The 23,965-nt window shown below is 43.9% G+C and overlaps 1 protein-coding gene across 1 annotated transcript in view; it reads left to right on the top strand.

The window, feature by feature from the left end:
• Nucleotides 1-23,965, top strand: part of LOC120058415 (exportin-4-like) — a 38,890-nt gene that overhangs the window by 7,132 nt on the left and 7,793 nt on the right. The window contains exons 5-13 of the mRNA XM_039007065.1: nucleotides 13,618-13,734; nucleotides 13,876-14,029; nucleotides 17,002-17,114; nucleotides 20,364-20,521; nucleotides 21,301-21,475; nucleotides 21,629-21,805; nucleotides 22,251-22,393; nucleotides 22,479-22,624; nucleotides 23,283-23,460. Of these exons, the coding sequence (XP_038862993.1) occupies nucleotides 13,618-13,734; nucleotides 13,876-14,029; nucleotides 17,002-17,114; nucleotides 20,364-20,521; nucleotides 21,301-21,475; nucleotides 21,629-21,805; nucleotides 22,251-22,393; nucleotides 22,479-22,624; nucleotides 23,283-23,460 (1,361 nt within the window). The remainder of the gene's footprint in view (nucleotides 1-13,617; nucleotides 13,735-13,875; nucleotides 14,030-17,001; nucleotides 17,115-20,363; nucleotides 20,522-21,300; nucleotides 21,476-21,628; nucleotides 21,806-22,250; nucleotides 22,394-22,478; nucleotides 22,625-23,282; nucleotides 23,461-23,965) is intronic.

The following is a 23,965-nucleotide window of genomic DNA, read 5'->3' as shown; positions in this document are numbered from 1 at the left end:
TCTTCCCCTAACCTTAACCCAAACCGCTAACCCCTAGCCTAGCTAAGGTTAGCAAATTCGTAACATATTGAACGCTTTGCAAATTCCTAACGTATAATACGAATTGTAATTCGTAACATCATACGAAATGGGTGATGGACATCCACAAATGAATACATATCATAACATATCATACTAAATGTAGTGTCCTGGATGTATGTACAGAATAATACAAAATGCTGAGAGGCGTTTGGAGTGACACATTTTTCCCCCCATATCATTTTTCGTGGCTACAGCTAGAAATACAGGTGTCATTTGTTTGCTAGCAAGAAATATGAATCGCTTTGCTTTCTAGCTAACTATGCTGAACTTGAATGACTTATCAACAGTTATCATATTTCTTTTAGTTGTCAATCCAATGTATTTGGCATCGATCAAATAGGTGGGCAGGCAAGTTCCCATTCAGTTGTCAAAACTTGGGTTGGGACAAGCATGCATTGGCAGACAAACTGCATAAGGATGAGCAGGTTACTATTCCCCATTGTTTATCAGTACAATTCTGAAGGCCAACTAGCTGAAAAAGTTTGAGTGTTTATCTAACGTTCCCTCATTAGATTTTTAGCTCATCTTGCTCTGCCTAATATAGGTTGTTGATCTTGTTGATGTGCATAGGCAGCTGAGGGAGGGATAGCAACTTTTCATGGTTGTTTGATCAATATGACTGTGAAGTTCCCAAATGTAAGAGGACTCTTTTGGCATTTACATATTTGCAGGAATCCATTCAGGTGTATTTTGTGTTCGAATTATCTACATTTGCGCTGTTGCTACTGCCTGTAAACACCGTCCAGGTCATAGTGAATGATGGCAGGCCCATGTGGCAAAAAGCCTATATACAAATATAACTTTTTTGCCTATATTATTTGTATGTAGGCAAGTAGGCCTATATACAAATATATTAATTGTGTGTATATAGGCCTACTGTAGCTCTGATTGGCTATGCCGCAACGGTCTGCGTAGACTCCAGTCCTGGACAAGACAGATGTTTTATTTACTGCAGTGTCTTAATTGTCCAAACGCAAGGCTGGTTTCCCACTCTATATTATTATAGAATTTTCACAAATGCCTTACTATACGTAATTCCCAAACATTCTATGAATTTATGAAAATGTGAAAATGACCATACCTAAGTGTTCGCTTGTTAGAAAATGTTTAAAAAAAGGTGTCATTCTTCCTGGGGGTGTATATGAACAGATTTTAATACGATTTAATGTTGCTAAATCGCTGTCAGTTCCACTTTAAATGAATGTTGAAGAAACATGGGCAATTGCCGAGTTTATAAACGAGACAGTTTATATGCGCGAAGCCCACAATTATGCACCTTTCAATTATTATTTCCAGCTCTTTGTTGAACAATTACAGTATGCATACCCATTGACTTATTCCTATTTTGTTGTTATAGCCTGAATTCAAATGGATTAAAAGAAAAATAATTCTCACTCATATACACACAATACCTTATAATGACAAAGTGAAAACATGTTTTTAGAAATGTTGGCTAATTTATTGAAAATTTAAATGCAGAAATATCTATTTTACATAAGTATTCACACCCCTGAGCTGTGAGTCTTTCTGGGTAAGTCTCTAAGAGCTTTCCACACTTGGATTGTACAACATTTGCCCATATTTCTTTTCAAAAATTTTCGAGCTCAGTGAAATTGGTTGTTGATAATTTCTAGACAAGCTTTTTCAGGTCTTGCCATAGCTTTTCAAGTAGATTTAAGTAAACATTTGAACTTGGCCACTCAGGAACGTTCACTGTCTTTTTGGTAAGCAATTCCAGTGTAGATTAGGCCTTGTGTTTTAGGATATTGTCCTGCTAAAAGGTGAATTTGTCTCCCAGTGCTTGTTGGAAAGCAGACTGAACCAGGTTTTCCTCAAGGATTTTGCCTGTACTTATCTCTATTCTGCTTATTATTATCCTAAAAAACTGAAAATATGAAGAGTGATACTCAGTGATGTGATGTGTTGGATTTGCCCCAAACATTACACTTTGTATTCAGGGCATGAAGTTAATTTCTTTGCCACATTTTTTTGTTGAAGTTTTACTTTAGTACCTTATTGCAAACAGGATGTTGTGGAATATTTTTTTATTCTGTACATGCTTCCTTTTTTTCACTCTGTCATTTAGGTTAGTATTGTGGAGTAAGTACAATGTTGATCCATCCTCAGTTTTCTCCTATCACAGCCATTAAACTCTGTAACTGTTTAAAAGTCACCTTTGGCCTCATGGTAAAATCCCTGAGCGGTTTCCTTCCTCTCCGGCAACTGAGTTAAGGAAGATGCCTATTTTTGTAGTGATTGTGTTTATTGATACACCATCCAAAGTGTAATTTATAACTTGCTCAAAGGAATATTCAATGCCTCCTTTTTGTATTTTTACCCATCTACCAATAGCTGCCCTTTGCGAGGCATTGGGAAACCTCCCTGGTCTTTGTGGTTGAATCTGTGTTTGAAATTCACTGCTCGGCTGAGGGACCTTACAATTATCTGTATGTGTGGGGTACAGAGAAGAGGTAGTCATAAAAAAAATTAAACACTTATTGCACACAGTGAGCCCATGCTACTTATTATGTGACTTGTTAAGCGTATTTTTACACCTGAATGTATTTATTCTTGCCGTAACAAAGGGGTTGACTACTTATTGACTCAAGACAGTTCAGCTGTACATTTTTTATTAATTTACTTTGACATTGTGTGTAGGCCAGTGACAAAAACATTTAAATGTAATCCATTTTAAATTCCGGTTTAAATACTTATGTAAATGTGGTCAGTTTAAATAAAATGTGCAACAAAAAAAAGTGCAGCTATTTTTTGATTTGTCATAATGGGGTTGAGTGTAGATTGATGAGGGGGGGGGGGGGAAACAATTTAATCAATTTTAGAATACAGCTGTAATGTAACAAAATGTGGAAAAAGTCAAGGGGTGTGAATACTTTTTGAAGACACTGTACACTGACAGCCCAACACACAGTACATACTCCCACACATAACATGCACACACACTGATGCCACACACACCACATATGCTGCTACTGGTCACTTTACCCCTACCTATACAGTGTGTTTGGAAAGTATTCAGACCCCTTGACTTTTCCACATTTTGTTACATGACAGCCTTATTCTAAAATTAATTAGAGTTTTTTTTCCCCCCTCAATCTCCACTCAACCCTATTATGACAAATCAAAAAGTTTTTAATAATTCTTTTTGCACATTTTATTAAAACTGATCACATTTACGTAAGTATTCAGACCCTTTCCTCAATACTTTGTTGAAGCACCTTTGGCAGCGATTACAGCCTTGGGTCTTCTTGGGTATGACACTACAAGCTTGGCACACCTGTATTTGGGGAGTTTCTCCCATTCTCTGCAGATCCTCTCAAGCTCTGTCAGGTTGGATGGGGAGCGTCACTGCACAGCTATTTTCAGGTCTCTCCAGAGATGTTCAGTTGGGTTCAATACTGGGCTCTGGCTGGGCCACTCAAGGACGTTCAGAGACTTCTCTCGAAGCCACTCCTGCGTTGTCTTGGCTGTGTGCTTAGGGTTGTTGTCCTGTTGGAAGTTTAACCTTTGTCCCAGGCTGAGGCCCTGAGCGCTCTGGAGCAGATTTTAATCAAGGATCTCTATGTACTTTGCTCTGTTCATCTTTCCCTCGATCTTGACTAGTGTCTGCCACTGAAAAACATCCCCACAGCATGGTGCTGCCACCACCATGCTTCACCGTCGGGATGGTGCCAGGTTTCCCCCATACGTGACGCTTGGAATTCAGGCCAAAGAGTTCTATCTTGGTTTCATCAGATCAGACAATCTTGTTTCTCATGGTCTGAGAGTGCTTTAGGTGCCTTTTGGGAAAACTCCAAGCGGGCTGTCATGTGCCTTTTACTGAGGAGTGGCTTCTGTCTCACCACTGTACCATAAAGGCCTGATTGGTGAAGTGCTGCAGAGATGGTTGTCCTTCTGGAAGGTTCTCCCATCTCCACAGAAGAACTCTGGAGCCCTGTCAAAGTAACCATCAGGTTCTTGGTCACCTCCCTGACCACTGACCAAGGCGCTTCTCCCCCGATTGCTCAGTTTGGCCTGGCGTCCAGCTCTAGGAAGAGTCTTGGTGTTTCCAAACTTCTTCCATTTAAGAATAATGTAGGCTACTGTGTTCTTGGGGTACCTTGAATGCTGCAGACATTTTTTTGGTACCCTTCCCCAGATCTGTGCCTCGACACAATCCTGTCTCGGAGATCTACGAACAATTCCTTCGATCTCATGGCTTGGTTTTTTTCTCTGACATGCACTGTCAACTGTGGGACCTTATAGATAGGTGTGTGCCTTTCCAAATCATGTCCAGAAACATCTCAAGGATGATCAATGGAAACAGGATGCACCTGAGCTCAATTTTGAGTCTCTTAGCAAAGGGTCTGAGTAATACTTATAGATATTTCACTTTTTTTTCTTCAATAAATTTGCAAAAATGTCTAAACCTGTTTTTGCGTTGTCATTAGGGGGTATTATGTGGTGTGTATACTTTCTGAATGCACTGTATGTACAGTACATGGCTACCTAAATTACCTCATACCCCTGCACATTGACTCGGTACTGGTCTGCCTGTATATGGCCATATTATTTTTACTCCCTAAATAGCCATGTTATATTTACTTGTTATTTCTATTTGTTATTCACTGTGCCAATATTTCTATTTTTAAAATTTAATTTAGTATCTTTAACTCTGCCTTGTTGGAAAATGGCCCGTAAGTAAGCATTTCGCTGTTGTCTACGAAGCATGTGACAAATAAAATTTGATGGCAAGTGTTTATTTTTTCTCCGCAATTTCCTGATTACAATCTTGTCTGATCGCTGCAACTCCCTAATGGGCTCGGGAGAGGCGAAGGTCGAGTAATGTGTCCTCCGAAACATGACTCGCCAAGCCGTGCTTCTTAACACCCGCTCGCTTAACCCGGAAGCCAGCTGCATCAATGTGTTGGAGGAAACACCATTCAAGTGACGCCCGAAGTCAGCCTCCAGGCGCCTGGCCCGCCACAAGGAGTCACTAGGGTTAGGTCAATCCTTAACCCGGACAATGCTGGCCCAATTGTACTCCGCCCTATGGGAAGGCTGGTTGTGTAACAGCCTGGAATCGAACCCCCGGCTGTAGTGACGCCGCAACACTGCGATGGAGTGCCTTAGACTGCTGGGCCACTCAGGAGGCCGGCAAGTGCTTTTTATGCTGTTTTTCTCTCGTTATTGACCCTGAGGGGATGACCTATCACGCTGGCCAGGACTATTTATCAATATATACTTTAGAAGTGTCTCATCTATCTCAAAAGGCAGAACCAGCCCAAGACAGGACACCTTAATAATAATCACTATATTTACTTTACAAACAGTAATTAGCCTAGTTGATTGCACATAGCATGGACACATAGTACTGTCACTCACTCCACGGTGGTTGGAAATGGGTATGGGAGCTGAACACGCAGGGACCCAGATCCCTCTACTGTCGTAGATTACACATACTGAAAAAAATAGGTGTCTCATTTAGTCCTATGGAATCATTAGTCATATTATAGATCCATTTTTTTCCCCTTCTTCATAATGCACCTTACTTAAAATAGGTGGTTGACTAGAGCGCATTTATATATAGGCTACCAGTCAAAAGTTTGGACACACGTACTCATTCCAGGGTTTTTCTATATTTGTACTATATTCTACATTGTAAACACTTGTTTGGTTACTACATGATTCCATATGTGTTATTTCATAATTTTGATGTCTTCAGTATTATTCTACAATGGAGAGAATAATAAAAAAATTAAGAAAATCCCTTGCATGAGTCGGTGTGTCCAAACTTTTGACTGGTTCTGTGTATGTATGTATGTGTATGTATATATATATATGTATATATTGTTTGTATTGCATAGAGACATTAGCCAATGACCAGTAACCTGCATTAAAGGGAATGACCACTACGAAGGCACCGACAAGGTCATTCTCTCACTTGTGCAACAGTACAGGACAGATTCATTCATGAAACATCAAAGGGGAGGAGGTGAAAGAGGAATATGAGAGAGTTAATGTTTTGTTTAGTTTTTTATGTCTTGTTAATACATGCCCACTAAGAAGCATGAGGTTTGGCCAATACTATTTTTATTGTAGCTGTTTATGTATAGTGCCCACCACTAATATTGGCACCCTTGGTAAATATGAGCAAAACGGGCTGTGAAAAAAATGTCTTTGCTGTTTATACTCTAGGTCTTTCATTCAAAATATTCACAAAAATCGAACCTTTATTTGAAGTGAAATTATTGAAAAAAATACATGTGAAATAAATATTTTTCTCCGAAACATGTGCCACAATAATTGGCCACCGTAAGGCATTACAGAAGGTAGTGCATACAGGTCGAGCTCCCTGCCGTCCAGGACCTCTATACCAGGCGACGTCAGCGGAAGTCCCTAAAGATTGTCAAAGACTCCAGCCATCAAAATCTCAGGCTGTTTTCCTCTACCACACGGCAAGTGGTACCGGAGCGCGAAGTCTGGGGACCAAATGGCTCCTGAACAGCTTCCGCACCCAAGCCATAAGACTGCTGAACAGTTAATTAATTGGCAGCCCTGACTATTTGCATTGACACGCTTTTTATTTGCAATGGCTCTATGCACACTCACTGGACTCTACTACAGTTGAAGTCGGAAGTTTACATACACCTTAGCCAAATACATTTAAACTCAGTTTTCACTATTCCTGACATTTAATCCCAGTAAAAATTCCCTGTCTTAGGTCAGTTAGGATCACCACTTTATTTTAAGAATGTGAAATGTCAGAATAATAGTGGAGAGAATGATTTATTTCAGCTTTTAGTTCTTTCATCACATTCCCCGTGGGTCAGAAGTTTACATACACTCAGTTCATATTTGGTAGCATTGCCTTTAAATTGTTTAACTTGGGTCAAACGTTTCGGGTAGCCTTCCACAAGCTTCCCACAATAAGTTGGGTGAATTTTGGCCCATTCCTCCTGCGAGTCAGGTTTGTAGGCCTCCTTGCTCGCACACGCTTTTTCAGTTCTGCCCACAATTTTTTTTATAGGATTGAGGTCAGGGATTTTTGATGGCCACTCCAATACCTTGACTTTGTTGTCCGTAGCCATTTTGCCACAACTTTGGAAGTATGTTTGGGGTCATTGTCCATTTGGAAGACCCATTTGCGTCCAAGCTTTAACTTCTTGACTGATGTCTTGAGATGTTGCTTCAATATATCCATATCATTTTCCTCCTCATGATGCCATCTATTTTGTGAAGTGCACCAGTCCCTCCTGCAGCAAAGCACCCCCACCACATGATGCTGCCACCCCCATGCTTCACGGTTGGGATGGTGTTCTTCGGCTTGCAAGCATCCCCCTTTTTCCTCCAAACATAACGATGGTCATTATTGCCAAATAGTTATATTTTTGTTTCATCAGACCAGAGGACATTTCTCCAAAAAGTACAATCTTTGTCCCCATGTGCAGTTACACACCGTAGTCTGGCTTTTTTTATGGCGGTTTTGGAGCAGTGGCTTCTTCCTTGCTGAGCGGCCTTTCAGGTTATGACGATATAGGACTCGATTTACTGTGGATATAGATACTTTTGTACCCGTTTCCTCCAGCATCTTCACAAGGTCCTTTACTGTTGTTCTGGGATTGATTTGCACTTTTCACACCAAAGAACGCGTCTCATTCCTGAGCGGTATGACGGCTGCGTGGTCCCATGATGTTTATATTTGCGTACTATTGTTTGTACAGATGAACGTGGTACCTTAATGCGTTTGGAAATGGTTCCCAAGGATGAACCAAACTTCTGGAGGTCTACAAATATTTTCCCGTTTTTTTAAGTTTTTTCCCCCCCATGATGTCAAGCAAAGAGGCACTGAGTTTGAAGGTAGGCCTTGAAATACATCCACAGGTACACCTCCAATTGACTCAAATTATGTCAATTAGCCTATCAGAAGCTTTAAAGCCATGACATCATTTTCTGGAATTTTCCAAGCTGTTTAAAGGCACAGTCAATTTAGTGTATGTAAACTTCTAACCCACTGGAATTGTGATACAGTGACTTATAAGTGAAATATTCTGTCTCTAAAATATTACTTGTGTCATGCAGAAAGTAGATGTCCTAACCGACTTGCCAAAACTATAGTTTGTTAACAAGAAATTTGTGGAGTGGTTGAAAAACGAGTTTTAATGACTCCAATCTAAGTATATGTAAACTTCCAACTTCAAATGTACATACTCACACACTACACTGACACTCTAACGCACAGACTACATTTATTCATTCACACACACACAAACACATAGACACACTCTTTCAAACTCTTCACATACGCTGCTACTACCCTGTTTATTTTTCCTGATTGCCTAGTCACTTGTACTTCTACCTACATGTACCTCAACTACCTTGTAACGCTGCACATTGACTCGGTACCGGTACTCCTTGTAAATAGTCTCGTTATTTTTGGGGGGTTAATCTTTTTCTTAATTTTTTAACTCTGCATCGCGAAAGGGCTCGCAAGTAAGCATTTCAGTCAATTCTACCTGTTGTATTCGGCGCATGTGACATAACATTTGCTTTGAGATGAGGAGTTTACCTCATATCTCAATACATAGAGACATGTTTTTGGAAATAAATGTAGATAATGAAGTATGCACAACTGTTGTCTGGGAAGCTCTTAAAGCATATATGAGAGGATGTATCATGTCTTACTCTTAACATAAGATAAAGAACCAATAAAAAATGTGAAATACTAGAACAGAAAATCAACGCCTTTAGATAGAAAACACAGCTTAGATAGACATGTTGACACCCATCAACAGTTGAACACTTTTGAAGCTTGAATATAATTTAATAAACACCCGCTCTGCAGAGACTGCTGCCCTGAAATCCAAACAATATGTTGAGCAAGGTGAAAGTGCAGGGGAAAAGCTTGGTCACAGATATGTGAACATTTTCATATTTGATCCTACGACCTTAGAAATAAATGATTGCAAATAAAGATAATCCATAGGATTTACTACATTCCTGACAGAATGCATGTAATGCACCCAGAAATGTCATATCTCTGTTGGAGATTCAAAAAACTAAAAGGAACCCTATTACATATGCTGTGGACCTTTGACAAACTGACACCATTTTGGGATAATGTCTGTGCTATCACATCATTGTGTTTAGGAATGTATATCCATCCATCTCCATGATTTATGTCTTTTGGGAAATGTAAATATTGGTGACAAAAATCAAAACGTTTTGTAACCTCGGTCTAATTGCTGCCCCCCAAAAATTCTAGCTACAGTGCATTCGGAAAGTATTCAGACCCCCTTCCCTTTTTCCACATTTTGTTTCATTACAGCCTTATTCTAAAATTGATGAAGTGTTTCATTTAATCCATATACACAATACCCCATAATGACAAAGCAAAAACAGGTTTTTAGACGCCTTTCTAATCGACCTGTCCCGGGTTTCTTGGAAGGATATTGACCTCATCCCATCAGTAGAGGATGCCTGGTTATTTTTTTTAAATGCCTTCCTCACCATCTTAAATAAGCATGCCCCATTCAAGAAATTTAGAACCAGGAACAGATATAGCCCTTGGTTCTCTCCAGACCTGACTGCCCTTAGCCAACACAAAAACATCCTATGGCGTTCTGCATTAGCATCGAACAGCCCCCGTGATATGCAACTTTTCAGGGAAGCTAGAAACCAATATACACAGGCGGTTAGAAAAGCCAAGGCTAGCTTTTTCAAGCAGAAATTTGCTTCCTGCAACACAAACTCAAAAAAAGTTATGGGACACTGTAAAGTCCATGGAGAATAAGAACACCTCCTCCCAGCTGCCCACTGCACTGAGGATAGGAAACACTGTCACCACCGATAAATCCACTCTAATTGAGAATTTCAATAAGCATTTTTCTACGGCTGGCCATGCTTTCCACCTGGCTTCCCCTACCCCGGTCAACAGCACTGCACCCCCCACAGCAACTTGCCCAAGCCTTCCCCATTTCTCCTTCTCCCAAATCCAGTCAACTGATGTTCTGAAAGAGCTGCAAAATCTGGCCGAAATTGTTGCAACCCCTATTACTAGCCTGTTCAACCTCTCTTTCGTGTTGTCTGAGATTCCCAAAGATTGGAAAGCAGCTGCGGTCATCTCCCTCTTCAAAGGGGGGGACACTCTTGACCAAAACTGCTACAGACCTATATCTATCCTACCCTGCCTTTCTAAGGTCTTCGAAAGCCAATTCAACAAACAGATTACCGACCATTTCGAATCCCACCGCACCTTCTCCGCTATGCAATCTGGTTTCAGAGCTGGTCATGGGTGCACCTCAGCCACGCTCAAGATCCTAAACGATATCTTAACCGCCATCGATAAGAAACAATACTGTGCAGCCGTATTCATTGACCTGGCCAAGGCTTTCGACTCTGTCAATCACCACATCCTCATCGGCAGACTCGATAGCCTTGGTTTCTCAAATGATTGCCTCGCCTGGTTCACCAATTACTTCTCTGACAGAGTTCAGTGTGTCAAATCGGAGGGCCTGTTGTCCGGACCTCTGGCAGTCTCTATGGGGGTGCCACAGGGTTCAGTTCTTGGGCCGACTCTCTTCTCTGTATACATCAATGATGTCGCTCTTGCTGCTGGTGTGTCTCTGATCCACCTCTACGCAGACGACACCATTCTGTATACTTCTGGCCCTTCTTTAGACACCGTGTTAACAACCCTCCAGACGAGCTTCAATGCCATACAACTCTCCTTACGTGGCCTCCAACTGCTCTTAAATACAAGTAAAACTAAATGCATGCTATTCAACCGATCGCTGCCTGCACCTGCCCGCCCGTCCAGAATCGTTACTCTGGACGGTTCTGACTTAGAATATGTGGACAACTACAAATACCTAGGTGTCTGGTTAGACTGTAAACTCTCCTTCCAGACTCACATTAAACATCTCCAATCCAAAGTTAAATCTAGAATTGGCTTCCTATTTCGCAACGAGGCATCCTTCACTCATGCTGTCAAACATACCCTCGTAAAACTGACCATCCTACCGATCCTCGACTTCGGCGATGTAATTTACAAAATAGCCTCCAATACCCTACTCAATAAATTGGATGCAGTCTATCACAGTGCCATCCGTTTTGTCACCAAAGCCCCATATACTACCCACCACTGCGACCTGTACGCTCTCATTGGCTGGCCCTCGCTTCATACTCGTCGCCAAACCCACTGGCTCCAGGTCATCTACAAGACCCTGCTAAGTAAAGTCCCCCCTTATCTCAGCTCGCTGGTCACCATAGCAGCACCCACCTGTAGCACGCGCTCCAGCAGGTATATCTCTCTGGTCACCCCCAAAACCAATTCCTCCTTTGGCCGCCTCTCCTTCCAGTTCTCTGCTGCCAATGACTGGAACGAACTACAAAAATCACTGAAACTGGAAACACTTATCTCCCTCACTAGCTTTATGCACCAGCTGTCAGAACAGCTCACAGATTACTGAACCTGTACATAGCCCATCTATAATTTAGCCCCCTTCCCCTACTGTATTTATTTATTTATTTTGCTCCTTTGCACCCCATTATTTCTATTTCTACTTTGCACATTCTTCCACTGCAAATCTACCATTCCAGTGTTTTACTTGCTATATTGTATTTACTTCGCCACCATGGCCTTTTTTTGCCTTTACCTCCCTTATCTCACCTCATTTGCTCACATTGTATATAGACTTACTTTTCTACTGTATGTTTGTTTTACTCCATGTGTAACTCTGTGTTGTTGTATGTGTCGAACTGCTTTGCTTTATGTTGGCCAGGTCGCAATTGTAAATGAGAACTTGTTCTCAACATGCCTACCTGGTTAAATAAAGGTGAAATAAAATAAACTCCACCAATCAGGCCTTTATGGTAGAGTGGCGAGACCGAAGCCCCACTCCTCAGTAAAAGGCACATGACAGCCCACTTGGAGTTTGCCAAAAGGCACCTAAAGGACTCTTAGACGATGAGAAGCAAGATTCTTTGGTCTGATGAAACCAAGATTGAACTCTTTGGCCTGAATGCCAAGCATCACATCTTGAGGAAACCTGGCACCATCCCTTCGGGGGAAGCATGGTGGTGGCAGCATCATGCTTTGTGGATGATTTTCAGCGGCAGGGAGTGGGAGACTAGTAAGGATCGAGGGAAAGATGAATGGAGCAAAGTGCAGAGAGATCCCTAATGAAAACCTGCTCAAGAGCGCTCAGGACCTCAGATTGGGGCAAATGTTCACCTTCCAACAGGACAATAACCCTAAGCACACAGCCAAGACAACGCAGGAGTGGCTTTGGGAGAAGTCTCTGAATGACCTTGAGTGGCCCAGCCAGAGCCCGGACTTGAGCCCGATGGAACATATCTGGAGAGACCTGAAAATAGCCAACCTGACAGAACTTGAGAGGATCTGCAGAGCAGAATGGGAGAAACTCCCCAAATACAGGTGTGCGAAGCTTATAACAATATGTTGATAAAGTCAAGGGGTCTGAATACTTTCTGTGTGTGGTGAACAAGTCCACTCCCTCAAATCCAATAGTGATAGTAGATTTTCACTGTGCTTCTGGCTTTAAAGAGCAACTGCCCCTAAAATCCATATTCTCATTTAGAAAATGGCCTATGTGGCATCTATGAGTCAAACATTTATTCTACTGTCAAAATTGACTTCAAAGTTTAAATAGGATAATTTTGATCATAGTCAGTCTTGTCCAAAACAAAGTTTTGTGAGACTGCATCAAAATGTAAATGAAGGTTGGGTTTGTTTCAATCCTGTCCACATGCTGGCAGCACATAAGTAATCATGAATTTGGAGTGCAGCTAGTGCAACCCAATCATAATGCCCATGGTCAATTCGGATGGACTTTGGATATCCCTATGGGGCTAGGTTAGGGACCATCAGTAAATTACATAATGTACATGGGACAATATGTTAAAATTCTAATAGCTCCAAATTTCAATGACTTAAAAAACTCAAACCAACTATAAATTGTAGAAATTCATATACAAATATTGAAAGCATTTAATGAGAACTAAAAGGTGTGCAACAGGAAAATAGTGTCATTTTACATTTTTATTTATTGACAGTCCCTAACCAGCCCCGGAGATATGCTATCCAAAGTCAAATCAACTTTGCCACGGTTGCACAAGCTTATTGGCGAAATAATTTGGCAAACTTTTCCCACCTGTGAGCACACAAGACATCCACATAAAAAACGAGGCCAAATCAGGAAGTGCTGTTGCCCTTTAAAGGTCCATGCTGTTTCCCACTTTTTCTTTGAGATTTCTGGTCTCACCAACCTGATATGAACTCTCCCAGTAGTAGAGCTCCCCTGTCTCCACTAGATGGCAGTCTGTGTCTTCAGGAGGCCAGGTAGAGTTTCAGGAGGCCAGGTAGAGTTTCAGGAGGCCAGGGAGAGGTTCAAAGCCTGGCTCTCTTTTAGATCAGGCCTCTGTAGTAAGCTGGCTGCTATTCTGTCAGCTACCCTCAATGTGAAATATGACCAGACGGTGTGTGTGACCTGTGTGTGTATGTTTGTGCACCTGCAGCAGACGCTGGCCTGCTCCATCCTGACGGCCCTCATCAGTGAGTTCTCCAGCTCCAGTAAGACCAGTAACATCGGCCTCAACATGGAGTTCCACGGCAGCTGCAAACGCATTTTTCAGGTCAGGGCTCTTCTCTTCCTCCTGCTCCTTCTCCTCTGTTCCTTTCTAAGTGAACACTATGTTATCTCTGACTTGGTAGGAGTGTGTTTGTTTGCTTGCAATGACAGTTTTGTGTGTTTTTGCCCTAATGTGTGTGTTCAGGAGGATGACCTTCATCAGATTTTCATGTTGACAATGGAGGTGCTGCAGGAGTTCAGTCGCAGAGAGAACCTCAACGCTCAGATGTCCTCAGTGTTCCAGAGATACCTGGCCCTGGCCAATCAGGTCCTCAGCTGGAACTTCTTGCCGCCCAATCATATCCTTTCTCTAGTCTGCAGTGTTTCCCATTGGTGGATTAGGACCTGTGTTAACCCAGAACTAAAGTATTACATAATTGGTCAGCTACTCAATTAAGTTCTGGGTCCATATGAGTTAAGAGAAGAGATGCTAGAACAAGGAACGGAACCGGCACTAGGAGCAGAATCGTCTCTTTGCAAGTTTGGGGCCGAATGTCCCACTGGAGGGTAGTAGTTTGGGGCCGAATGTCCCACTGGAGGGTAGTAGTTTGGGGCCGAATGTCCCACTGGAGGGTAGTAGTTTGGACAGAAACGTTGGTCTTGTTTGTTTTTATCATACCAACATTCAGGGGTCTTGGGTTCAGTGCAAAAGGTTTGGGATGTGATATATGGTCGTACCATTATGTTTTCATTTGTTGCTCTCATATTTGGCTGTGTTTGTGTTGGTGTGTTCTAAGTCGTGTGTGTGTGTGTGCGAGCGTGCATGTGGGTACATGTGTGTGTCATTGGCGCGTTAATCCTACTCAGACTGGCAGCCTCTCTCTCTCCCGCCTCTCTCAGTATTTAAATGGATCTGAGGTGGCGTCGCTGCCAACCAGGGTTATGTATCACTTTCAAAGAGGCCTTGTGTGTCTGTGTCTGCCCATACCAGATAGCAGCCCAATAACCAGGCCTCTTTAAGGGGGGGGGGGCAGGCAAGGGGGGGTCAAGGGCCGCCAGCCTCTTTAAACCCCACTGCTTGTTGAGTGTCCGTCTGGAATACCAGACACCCTCATGTGTGTGTCTCTGTGTGTGTCTCTGTGTGTGTCTCTGTGTGTGTCTCTGTGTGTGTCTCTGTGTGTGTCTCTGTGTGTGTCTCTGTGTGTGTGTGTTTCAAGTGGCAGTTAGTCAGTGTGGGTGCTGTCTGAATGATTGTTGGAACAGAGAACAGATTTATGAAGACTCCTGGGAAGGTAAAGTGGTGTGGCTTTCTGTCCACGTGTATCAGACATGTCTCTGTGTTTGAATGTGAGTGTGTGTGTGTGTGTGTCAAGGGGCTGCTCCTTAATTGCATGCTTGACAGCCGTAGCCTGGCTCGATCCTTCACAAACCAACCCGCGGCATGTGTGGCATCTGTCCGCGCCGCACTCCCCCTCTGGGCCATGGCGTGTGTCACCTCTGAGCCGCGCTCCCTGTGCGTTAGTACGACAGCGCATCTCCACACTGACATTAACCCTGAGGTCGGGTTGGGGTCTTGCTCAGGCTTCAGGCCTGCCCCTCGCCTTGACCCACTGGAGACCTTGACACACATACACCCCAAACAGTGAGTTATGCTGTCTTGGGGGCGGCTGTCCTAACTCGGGCAGGAGAGGGGGGAATTGGGGAGAGCAGGGGAGAGCGAGGAGGGAGGGGGTGTGGGGCATTCCTCCAGTGTTATTTCACATGACAGGGCTGCAAGCGAGACTTAGTGGAGGATGTATCACTTAAACCCCCCCAACTCCTTAACATAGCTTTGTACTCTTAACACGTCCACTGCCAATGTACTGTATCTACAATGGCCAAAAAGTCATCTGGACAGAAAATACCTAGATGAGTTAAATATAGACTTAGAGGAGTATTTCTGTAGGGAAAAACTAATTTGGATTTTCTCTTGGCTGCGCCCATGCTCAGTCATGTGAAATCCATAGATTAGGGCCTTATGAATTTTTAAATTTACTGATTTCCTTATATGAACTAACTCTCAGCAAAAACTTTGAAATTGTTGCGTGTTTTATTTATATTTTTGTTCGGTATAGAATTATATAACAACAAAGTCAAAAACATTTAGCTGTTAGCTAGTCAAGTTGCTGTATTTTTTTAGGTTAAAAACAGCTACGTCGTTTTGTGGTTGGAATTGAGGTATTATTTAGTTTGAGAAATTTAACATGAGCTAGCAACTTTTGACAGATTGGTTTCGTCTGAACAAATGGTTTCGTCTGGACAAACGGTTGCTAGCAACCAAATGAATACCAATGTGTTCTGTGGAGGATAAAAAGTGATAGAGTTCCAGTATTTGCATAACCTTTTGATTTGATTATAGCTTGAAGGGTTATTGAATCTGGATCAAAAACCTCTTCTACTCAAGCTGATTAATGAATGTTCATATTTGAAGATTGAAGGCCAGGCTGTTTAGTGTGACATGGAGTGGTAAGAAGTTGAATGATAGCTAAACATACTGGCACCCAAACTAAAATCTGCTTCAGTATATACCCCAAAATCTTTGTTTTGTATTTGATACATGCATGGTTGTCAGTAAGGTAAATCTCTCACACATATGAACTCCAGTGGTTGGTCCCCGGAGTTAATACCTCGTCTCCAACACTTCCCAAGAGGCTTTTCACACTCTTTTTCTCTCCCTCTTCCTCTCTCTCTCTCTTCAGGTTCACTCAGAGTTCTGGTGGACCAGGGCTTTTTATAGAAGGTCATAAAGCCAAGGCTGCTGGAGGGAGTGCAGAGAGGGACACACACACACTCAAGCACAAAGCTGGCACCTGTCTCTTCAGCCTGACTGTTTGTGTTACTGTGTGTGTGCGCAGTGTGTGTGTGTGTGCACTGTGTGTGTGTATATATGGGAGTGGCTGTGGGTCCGGCCCAGTGGAATGCTTGGCCTGTGATGGCGACTGGCTTTGATCTGGCATTCCTGTGGGAGTTTCTTCACTGGGCCTCAGCATAGAGCGAGAGAGAGAAAAAGACACAGTGAAGGAAAGAGAGAGCCTTGAGTGTGAGAGAGAGGGCAACAGAGTCAGGAAGGAGAGTGGCAGACTTGATGAGAGAGAGCTAGTGGGTGAGTAACCACAAGTTTCCACGCCACTCAGACCGCAGAGAGGGAGCATGGCAGGCAGAGAGAGAGGGAGGGAGACAGACCAGATTCCACTGTGACTGACAGACAGGGCTCTAGTGACAGGGGCTTTTGTGTGTGTGTGAGCCAGAGAGTCAGCATTCCCCATGCTGTTGGCCTTAACTTGGGGGTCACTGGGGCGCCACTACATCGCCATGTTTGAGTCCACCCAGAACGTGATGCTGAAGCCCACAGAGACCTGGAGAGAAGCCCTGCTCGACACCTGCGTCATGGACCTCTTCTTCACCGTGAGTATTTCTCTCATCTCTCTATGTAGCTAGAACATCCTTCTGTCCTGCTGACTGTTCCTTGACTGTTGTCTCCGTCTCCTCTTGTGGTTCTTACTACGGAGAGGGAGGGTTTGAACTGTATTTTATAATGAGGCATGTGAAACATGACATTTTATAGTGAAGCATTTATTACAATTAATCTTGATATTGCAATGTAGTATTTTTCCTAGGTGACGTGTAGATATGGCAGTGAAACGTGTGTGTGTGAAGCTGACGTTCTGGCTTAGTGTTGTGAGCGAGATTAAGTGTGGAAGAAATCCGTCAGCTCTCCCTCAACATCCAGGCTCTCTGTGTGCCTCTGTCGAATACTGCTCCACTCTACTCTCTCCTGTGTGTGTTTTCAAGTCCCAGTCTCCTGCCATATACTGCTCCCTTCTCTCTATTCTGCATCGCTCAGTTTCTACAACTGGCATGAGATATCATTTTGGATGAGTGAGGTTGAGAAGCCCATAGATGTTTTGAGCTGTTTGGAACCATAATATATATTTTCTATTGTAGAATTTTCTGTTTTGGATGTGTGTAAACCCCTCTCCTTGCATTGAGTGGTTTGGGACCAGAGAATCTCTATTGTATTGTGTCTGACCACTGACCAGCCTAACAAGAGTTGTGGTGTTTCTTACCTCCACAATGTGGTATTTATGGTGAGTGAGATGTTTGTTAATGTAAGAGTGTGGTCTGTCTGTGTGTGCAACAGTTTGTTTTGTCCGTCTGTGTGTGTGTGTGTCTGTGTGCAACAGTTTGTTTTGTCCGTCTGTGTGTGTGTGTGTGTGTGTGCAAAAGTTTGTTTTGTCTGTCTGTGTGTGCAACAGTTTGTTTTGTCTGTCTGTGTGTGTGTGTTGGGGTGCTCAGCTGCTGCTTCTCAATCCTCAGCTGTGAGGGTGACGGCCCAGGAAGGGGGCTGTCCAGGCACGCGCTGCCAGGGTCAGAGTTCAAAGAGAGCGATGGCAGGATTACACCCTAACCCTGGGATTAGGGGGCCCCGTTAACAGTACCCCCCCACCCCCCCACACACCCTCTTAAGGACCCTGAGGGGGTCCACTCCCTCCTCTGTGGGTGTCAGTCTTCCTTTAAACAACTCCACTCTGGAGGCTAAGTGGTCTAAGGAATGTTGAAGGTCAGAAGTCTCCCTCCAAGTACATACATCCACTCCTTTACATTATGAAGTTGAAGCTTCCAGTTCAGTGACTGAAGGAAACAGAAACAGATCTGAAAGAAATCAATGTTGGAGGTAGACTGTGAGAAGAGCGTTCTCAGTTACACTCTGAGACAGTGGTCTAGGCCAGGGAGGATAACTTGGCTAGGGGCAAAAGAACGGGGAAATATGCCACTCTGTTCTTTTGACACCTAGTGAAATGAGTGATAAGATAACATTTTCCCTACCAGCTGTAATTTTGCCTTCTGCTGTTTTAGTTACTGGTTTGCTTTGGTTTTGGCATGTATTGGGTTTGGACTGATGAGAGGGTGGCTTTAATTTGTGATTCTGTTAGTGTCTCTGTGTGTACTGCTTCTCTTGCCCAGGGTTGCGTCTGCTTTAAGTCAGAACGTCTCAGCGTCTAGTACACACTCACACTAGAGCTCTGTTTGCCTAGTAAACACAATCAGGGCTGCGTCTGGAGCGCTGGACCTATAATGTTTTGACGATGGCTGATTCCACCCTGGGCGGCAGTAACTGGATCTGAATGAACGAGAGAGCGAAAAGGAGAGAGACAATCCGACGGAAGCGCTCAGTTGATGGAAAAAAAACCCAGAAAGGCCTCCAATCCCCTGAGGAAACAGACACCAGGCTTTGTCTCCTGCTATAAATAGGAGACTCATTCTCTCTCCCTCATTCTCTCTGCGCAGAGGAGTGCCCAGTCTTGTTTTGATTTACCCTCTACCCCCTGCCTGTCTCTAACTATAGTCGGACTCAAGGCGATTGGCATAGCTAGCGTTGTGCGGATGTTCGTTGGTGCAGCTGTTTTCAGAGCGCGTGCGACATACAATCTTTGGCCTTGCACTCGCTTTCTCTCCTTCTCCTCCCTCCCTCACTCTCTCCTCCCCTTCACTTCTCTCCTTCTCCTCCCTCCCTCACTCTCTCCTCCCCTTCACTTCTCTCCTTCTCCTCCCTCCCTCACTCTCCTCCCCTTCACTTCTCTCCTCCAGAGAATGACTTCACACTCTGGAGAGGGAAGCAGCAGCACTACCCAGCAGCAGTGAGGTCTCTCGGCTGCGCTTCGCTACGTTAGCATCAGAGCCCTCGGATCACCGTGGCTGACAACCAGCCACTACAGCTGGAGAAGAGAGGGAGAGCGAGAACAAAAGGGAGGTTGAGAGAGGGGGTCTCTCAGAGGAAGAAGGGAGAGTGGTGGGGAGCGTTCTGGAGCTGTTGGGTGGCATGCAAACGGTTGCGTTGGACTTGTGGGGCTAGCACTGGGTTTTTGTCAGGGACAATAACAGTAAAAGAAAGCGAGAAAAAGCAGACTGAGAAAATAGACAGTTCTGAGCGTTGAGAGCCAAGCGTCCACATTGCGCTGCTTGTCAGTGAAAACACATGTTGCTCCACAGTAGAGCTGAAGCCTGCTCACCGCTCGGTGTCTACGCAGCCAATTCACCATGCAACCTCTGTGACAGAGAATAACAAGTTGACTCTGACTACCAATCCGTTTCTGAGAAGATCCACTCTGGGTTTGGTTGAGACTGCCTCGGAGAGATTCAGACGGGCTCTGTTATCGATTGGGATTGTTTGTGGTGACATCCAGGGTTACTGTGTCTGGGTTCGGGGACCAGCGCTTTGAGCATTGATTCTCTGTTCTTATCGCTTGAAAAGACGGTGAGTCTGTCATTTCAATTGGTCTTAAAATTCTGTCTATTGTTGTGGTCATCAGTGGCAGTCCTCAGACCCCGGTGTGATTTGACTCCCAGCTGGGAAAAGTGTCAGGGTTAACGTGAACTGTATGGAAACCGAGAGCTGTGACTGTCCTTTGTATCCTGGTCAGGTGTTATGGGGCATGATTGGCACTGGTCAGGTTTGTGTGTTGCTTTGTCGGAGATGCACAATGCATTATTTCAATATTTCAACCCAGTTTCTGGTTGACCTTCATGGTCTCACAACCACCATCATTATTGTCATCAGCATTAGGAAAAACTCTTCTGAGGAGATAGCTGTATGTCGTCACTTGCTTAAAAACAACTATTTAACACAACCCTCTCCTCTTCTCGTCTCCTCAGGTGCACAGAAAGATCCGTGAGGACTCGGACATGGCCCAGGACTCCCTGCAGTGCCTGGCACAGCTGGCCTCCATGCACGGCCCCATCTTCCCTGATGAGACCGCTCAGGTCTCCTACCTGGCCCACCTGATGGAGGGGCTTCTCAGCATGATCAATGGGTGAGTCTGTCAGGACCTTAGACTAACTGGTTGGTTTCAATAGACCCAATCCAGGGCTAGAAACACTGCTGCTCTCTGCGTGCAAGAAGCTCTAAATTAGTTTTTCTACTTGGGCAGTTGTTTTAAGATGACACGTAGATTCATCTGTACTGCATGTTGATCATTATGGGCTGTGTGTGATTGTAAGTGATTATTTGGACTGGAGGCTGGTAGAGTAATGAGTAATGTGATTTTGTGTGTAATCGACTCGTCTGTCCGTTAAAGTAGTTCTTATCTGAATCAAGAGGACTCAGCTCTAATGTATAAATAAAACACACATACACACTTGTGTGCTCGGAACTTGTGACTTGCTAGGCGGAGTGAGTAAGGGTCTCTCTCTCCCTCTCCCTTCTCCGTAATCACCTATTCCTGGAGATTTTTTCCAGTTGCATCATCGGAAAACCATGCGGGCAGGATGGCCAATCTGCAGTGATTGAACAGCTCTGCTTGCAATTTAAATCCATCTGATGGGGGTTAGCGAGCCGCACGGTGCTAGGCAGTAGGCTAGCGACAGCAGGCAGGCCTCTAGTCAGTGCTCTAACTGGGGCTGTGGAAACATGGCCCTAACCCCAAGGCAACAGGTACTGCTCAGTGCTCACACACTGGGCAGCAGAGCACAGTGTCTGGTTTAGTACCATACCTGGTTCAAAAATATTTGTGAAATACTTTCAAAAACTATGTCTGATTTGGAATCAAATTGGCCAACATTCCTCTAAGGTTGTGTTTTGTTTGTGTCCCAGGATAGAGATCGAGGACTCTGAGGCAGTAGGTATCTCTAACATCATCTCCAACCTGATCAGCACGTTCCCCCGTGTCATCCTGACCGCCCTGCCCAGCGAGCTCTTCACCTCCTTCATCAACTGTCTCACCCTCCTCACCTGCTCCTTCGGACGCAGCGCCGCCCTGGAGGAAGTGGTCAGCATTACACCGCTAACCTTACAGCAGGAACATTACACCTCGAACATTACTGCAAGGAACATAGTTGATCCATGGAGAAAATGTTTCACGTATTGTTGTTGCATTGAAAAGGCCCATTCAATGAGTCTCTGTCTCTCTCCCACTGCCCAGCTGGATAAGGATGACATGGTATACATGGAGGCGTATGACAAGCTGTTAGAGTCATGGCTGACCCTGGTTCAGGATGATGAACATTTCCCCCGCGGTTGCTTCGTCCAACCCGCCGTTCAGGTCTTCAACTCCTATATCCAGTGTCACCTGGCTGCCCCCGACGGCACCCGCAATCTGGTGAGAGACACACACACACCTGTCAACCTACCCTACATTACTCATCTCATATGTATATACTGTACTCTATACCCTCTACTGCATCTTGACTATGCCGTTCGGCCATCGCTCATCCATATATTTATATGCACATATTCTTATTGATTCCTTTACACTTGTGTGTATAAGGTAGTTGTTGTGAAATTGTTAGATATTACTGCATGGTCGGAACTAGAAGCACAAGCATTTCGCTACACTCGCATTAACATTTGCTAACCATGTGTATGTGACCAATCAAATTTGATTTGACCTAGACTCATATAATCAGTCAGTCAATTGTTGTTATGGTTAATTGATATGTTAATGCTTGTAAACAGTCGATCCACGTTCTCACTCCTTTGTCGCATATTCCTTCACGCTCTCTTTTTCTGTTATTCTTTCTTTCTTTTTCTCCTGTCCTCTCCAGACAGCAAATGGTGTGGCATCTCATGAGGAGGATGAGATTAACGAGTTACAGGAGGATGACAGAGAGCTGTTCTCAGACCAGCTGGCCAGCATCGGCATGTTAGGACGCATTGCAGCCAACCACTGTATCCCCCTTCTGACCAGGTACATACACACACCTCTTGCTTTTAGACTATCCCCTAGCTCTGTAAGTGACTTTCATGATTCTGACGTGTGTGTGTGTGGTCAGTCTGTTGGAAGACCGGGTGACGCGGCTCCACGGCCAGCTCCAGAGGACCCAGCAGCACCTCATGAACTCGTCTAACCCCGGCTCAGTGGACCGCAAGGTCCTGGACGACCTCTACGAAGACATCCATTGGCTCATACTGGTCTCAGGTCAGTGGATAACTATAAGGGATGATTTATTCATGTTGGGAATCACCCCATGTTGGATACATGGCTCAATTCCATCAGTGGTCCCTTGTTGTTTTAGGTATGGTTTTATTATGTAACAATTATTTTAGCATTCAGTCAATTATGTTCTGTTAGCATAAAATAAAACCTCTAACTGCACTCTGGGGGGCATAGACTTTGTCCTTAGATCTCCTTAGTTGTTTTTAGGGACTAAATTTAGGCTGGGAGGCAGGCTGCACTGGTGTATTGGTGCATGGCAGGAATGTTGTTTCGGGAAGGGCCAGGCCACCAGTTGTACAACTGCTGCTGTTTAGTACATTTTAGCATTCTCAGTGGCCACAGAATTCCCCTTTGGTGCCTAACTTCATTTGGAGTCATACACCCTTAGTTGGTTATCTCTCTTAGTGTGCTTAGAGTTTTTCTAGGGGATCCTAGCAGTGCTTTGCGTAACACTGGTGAAGAATGACATTGGCTGTAATGAATCAGTGGAAAGCTCCACTATAGGAGTTTTGCTGTGATGGAAAATGTTGTCTTCCAAAAGTACCTCCTTAATGGATTGTTTCTGGCTAGTCCTAGTTGTCAGAGTGTAGTTGTGAATGCTAATTATTGTATGTGTGTGTGTGTGGGGGGGGGGTTCCAGGCTACGTTCTGGCAGATGACCCTCAGGGTGAGACTCCTCTGATCCCAGCGGAGGTGATGGAGTATTCTATTAACCACTCTACTGATGTGGACATCAACACCACCCTGCAGATACTGGGCTCCCCCGGGGAGAAGGCCTCCTCTATCCCAGGGTGCAACAGGACAGACTCTGTCATCAGGTAGGGGAGGGACTATGATTGGTCAAAAGCCTTTGTACAGTACAGGCTGAATGTCTGCTGATTTGCTGTCTGGCACTTAATTGCAAACACCTGGATTCCCACATCTAAATGAGATGTCTGGTTTGAAAGAAAGAACTAAAACCAACCGATACTCTGGCTTCTGTCAGTGGACCAGAGTTGCCCGTCGCTGCTATAAATCCATCAACAAATGGGTCCGAAATTAGTGCTTTTTGAGGTCGGTTCGATTATTAAAAATAATCGTGGTTTCGGTTTTATAAAAAAAAAAAAAGAAGAAATGCCCTCGCTATGCGTTGTGGGTTGAATGCTGTAAAAACGCAGAATAAAACATTGAATAAAAGTCCCATGATGGTAGTCTGATTATCCCTTATTAAACACATATTTTTTACTTTACTTTTTCATTTACTTTTACTTTAATATTTCAGTTGTTGTGTATATTACATTTGTTTTATTTGATGACTTTATTATTTCATTCCAAGTCATCATC

Source organism: Salvelinus namaycush, chromosome 13, assembly GCF_016432855.1.
Source record: "Salvelinus namaycush isolate Seneca chromosome 13, SaNama_1.0, whole genome shotgun sequence".
In the NCBI taxonomy this organism is placed as follows: Eukaryota; Metazoa; Chordata; class Actinopteri; order Salmoniformes; family Salmonidae; genus Salvelinus; species Salvelinus namaycush.
Note: the sequence above shows the minus strand (reverse complement) of the source record. Positions and strands in the feature narration are given on the sequence as shown.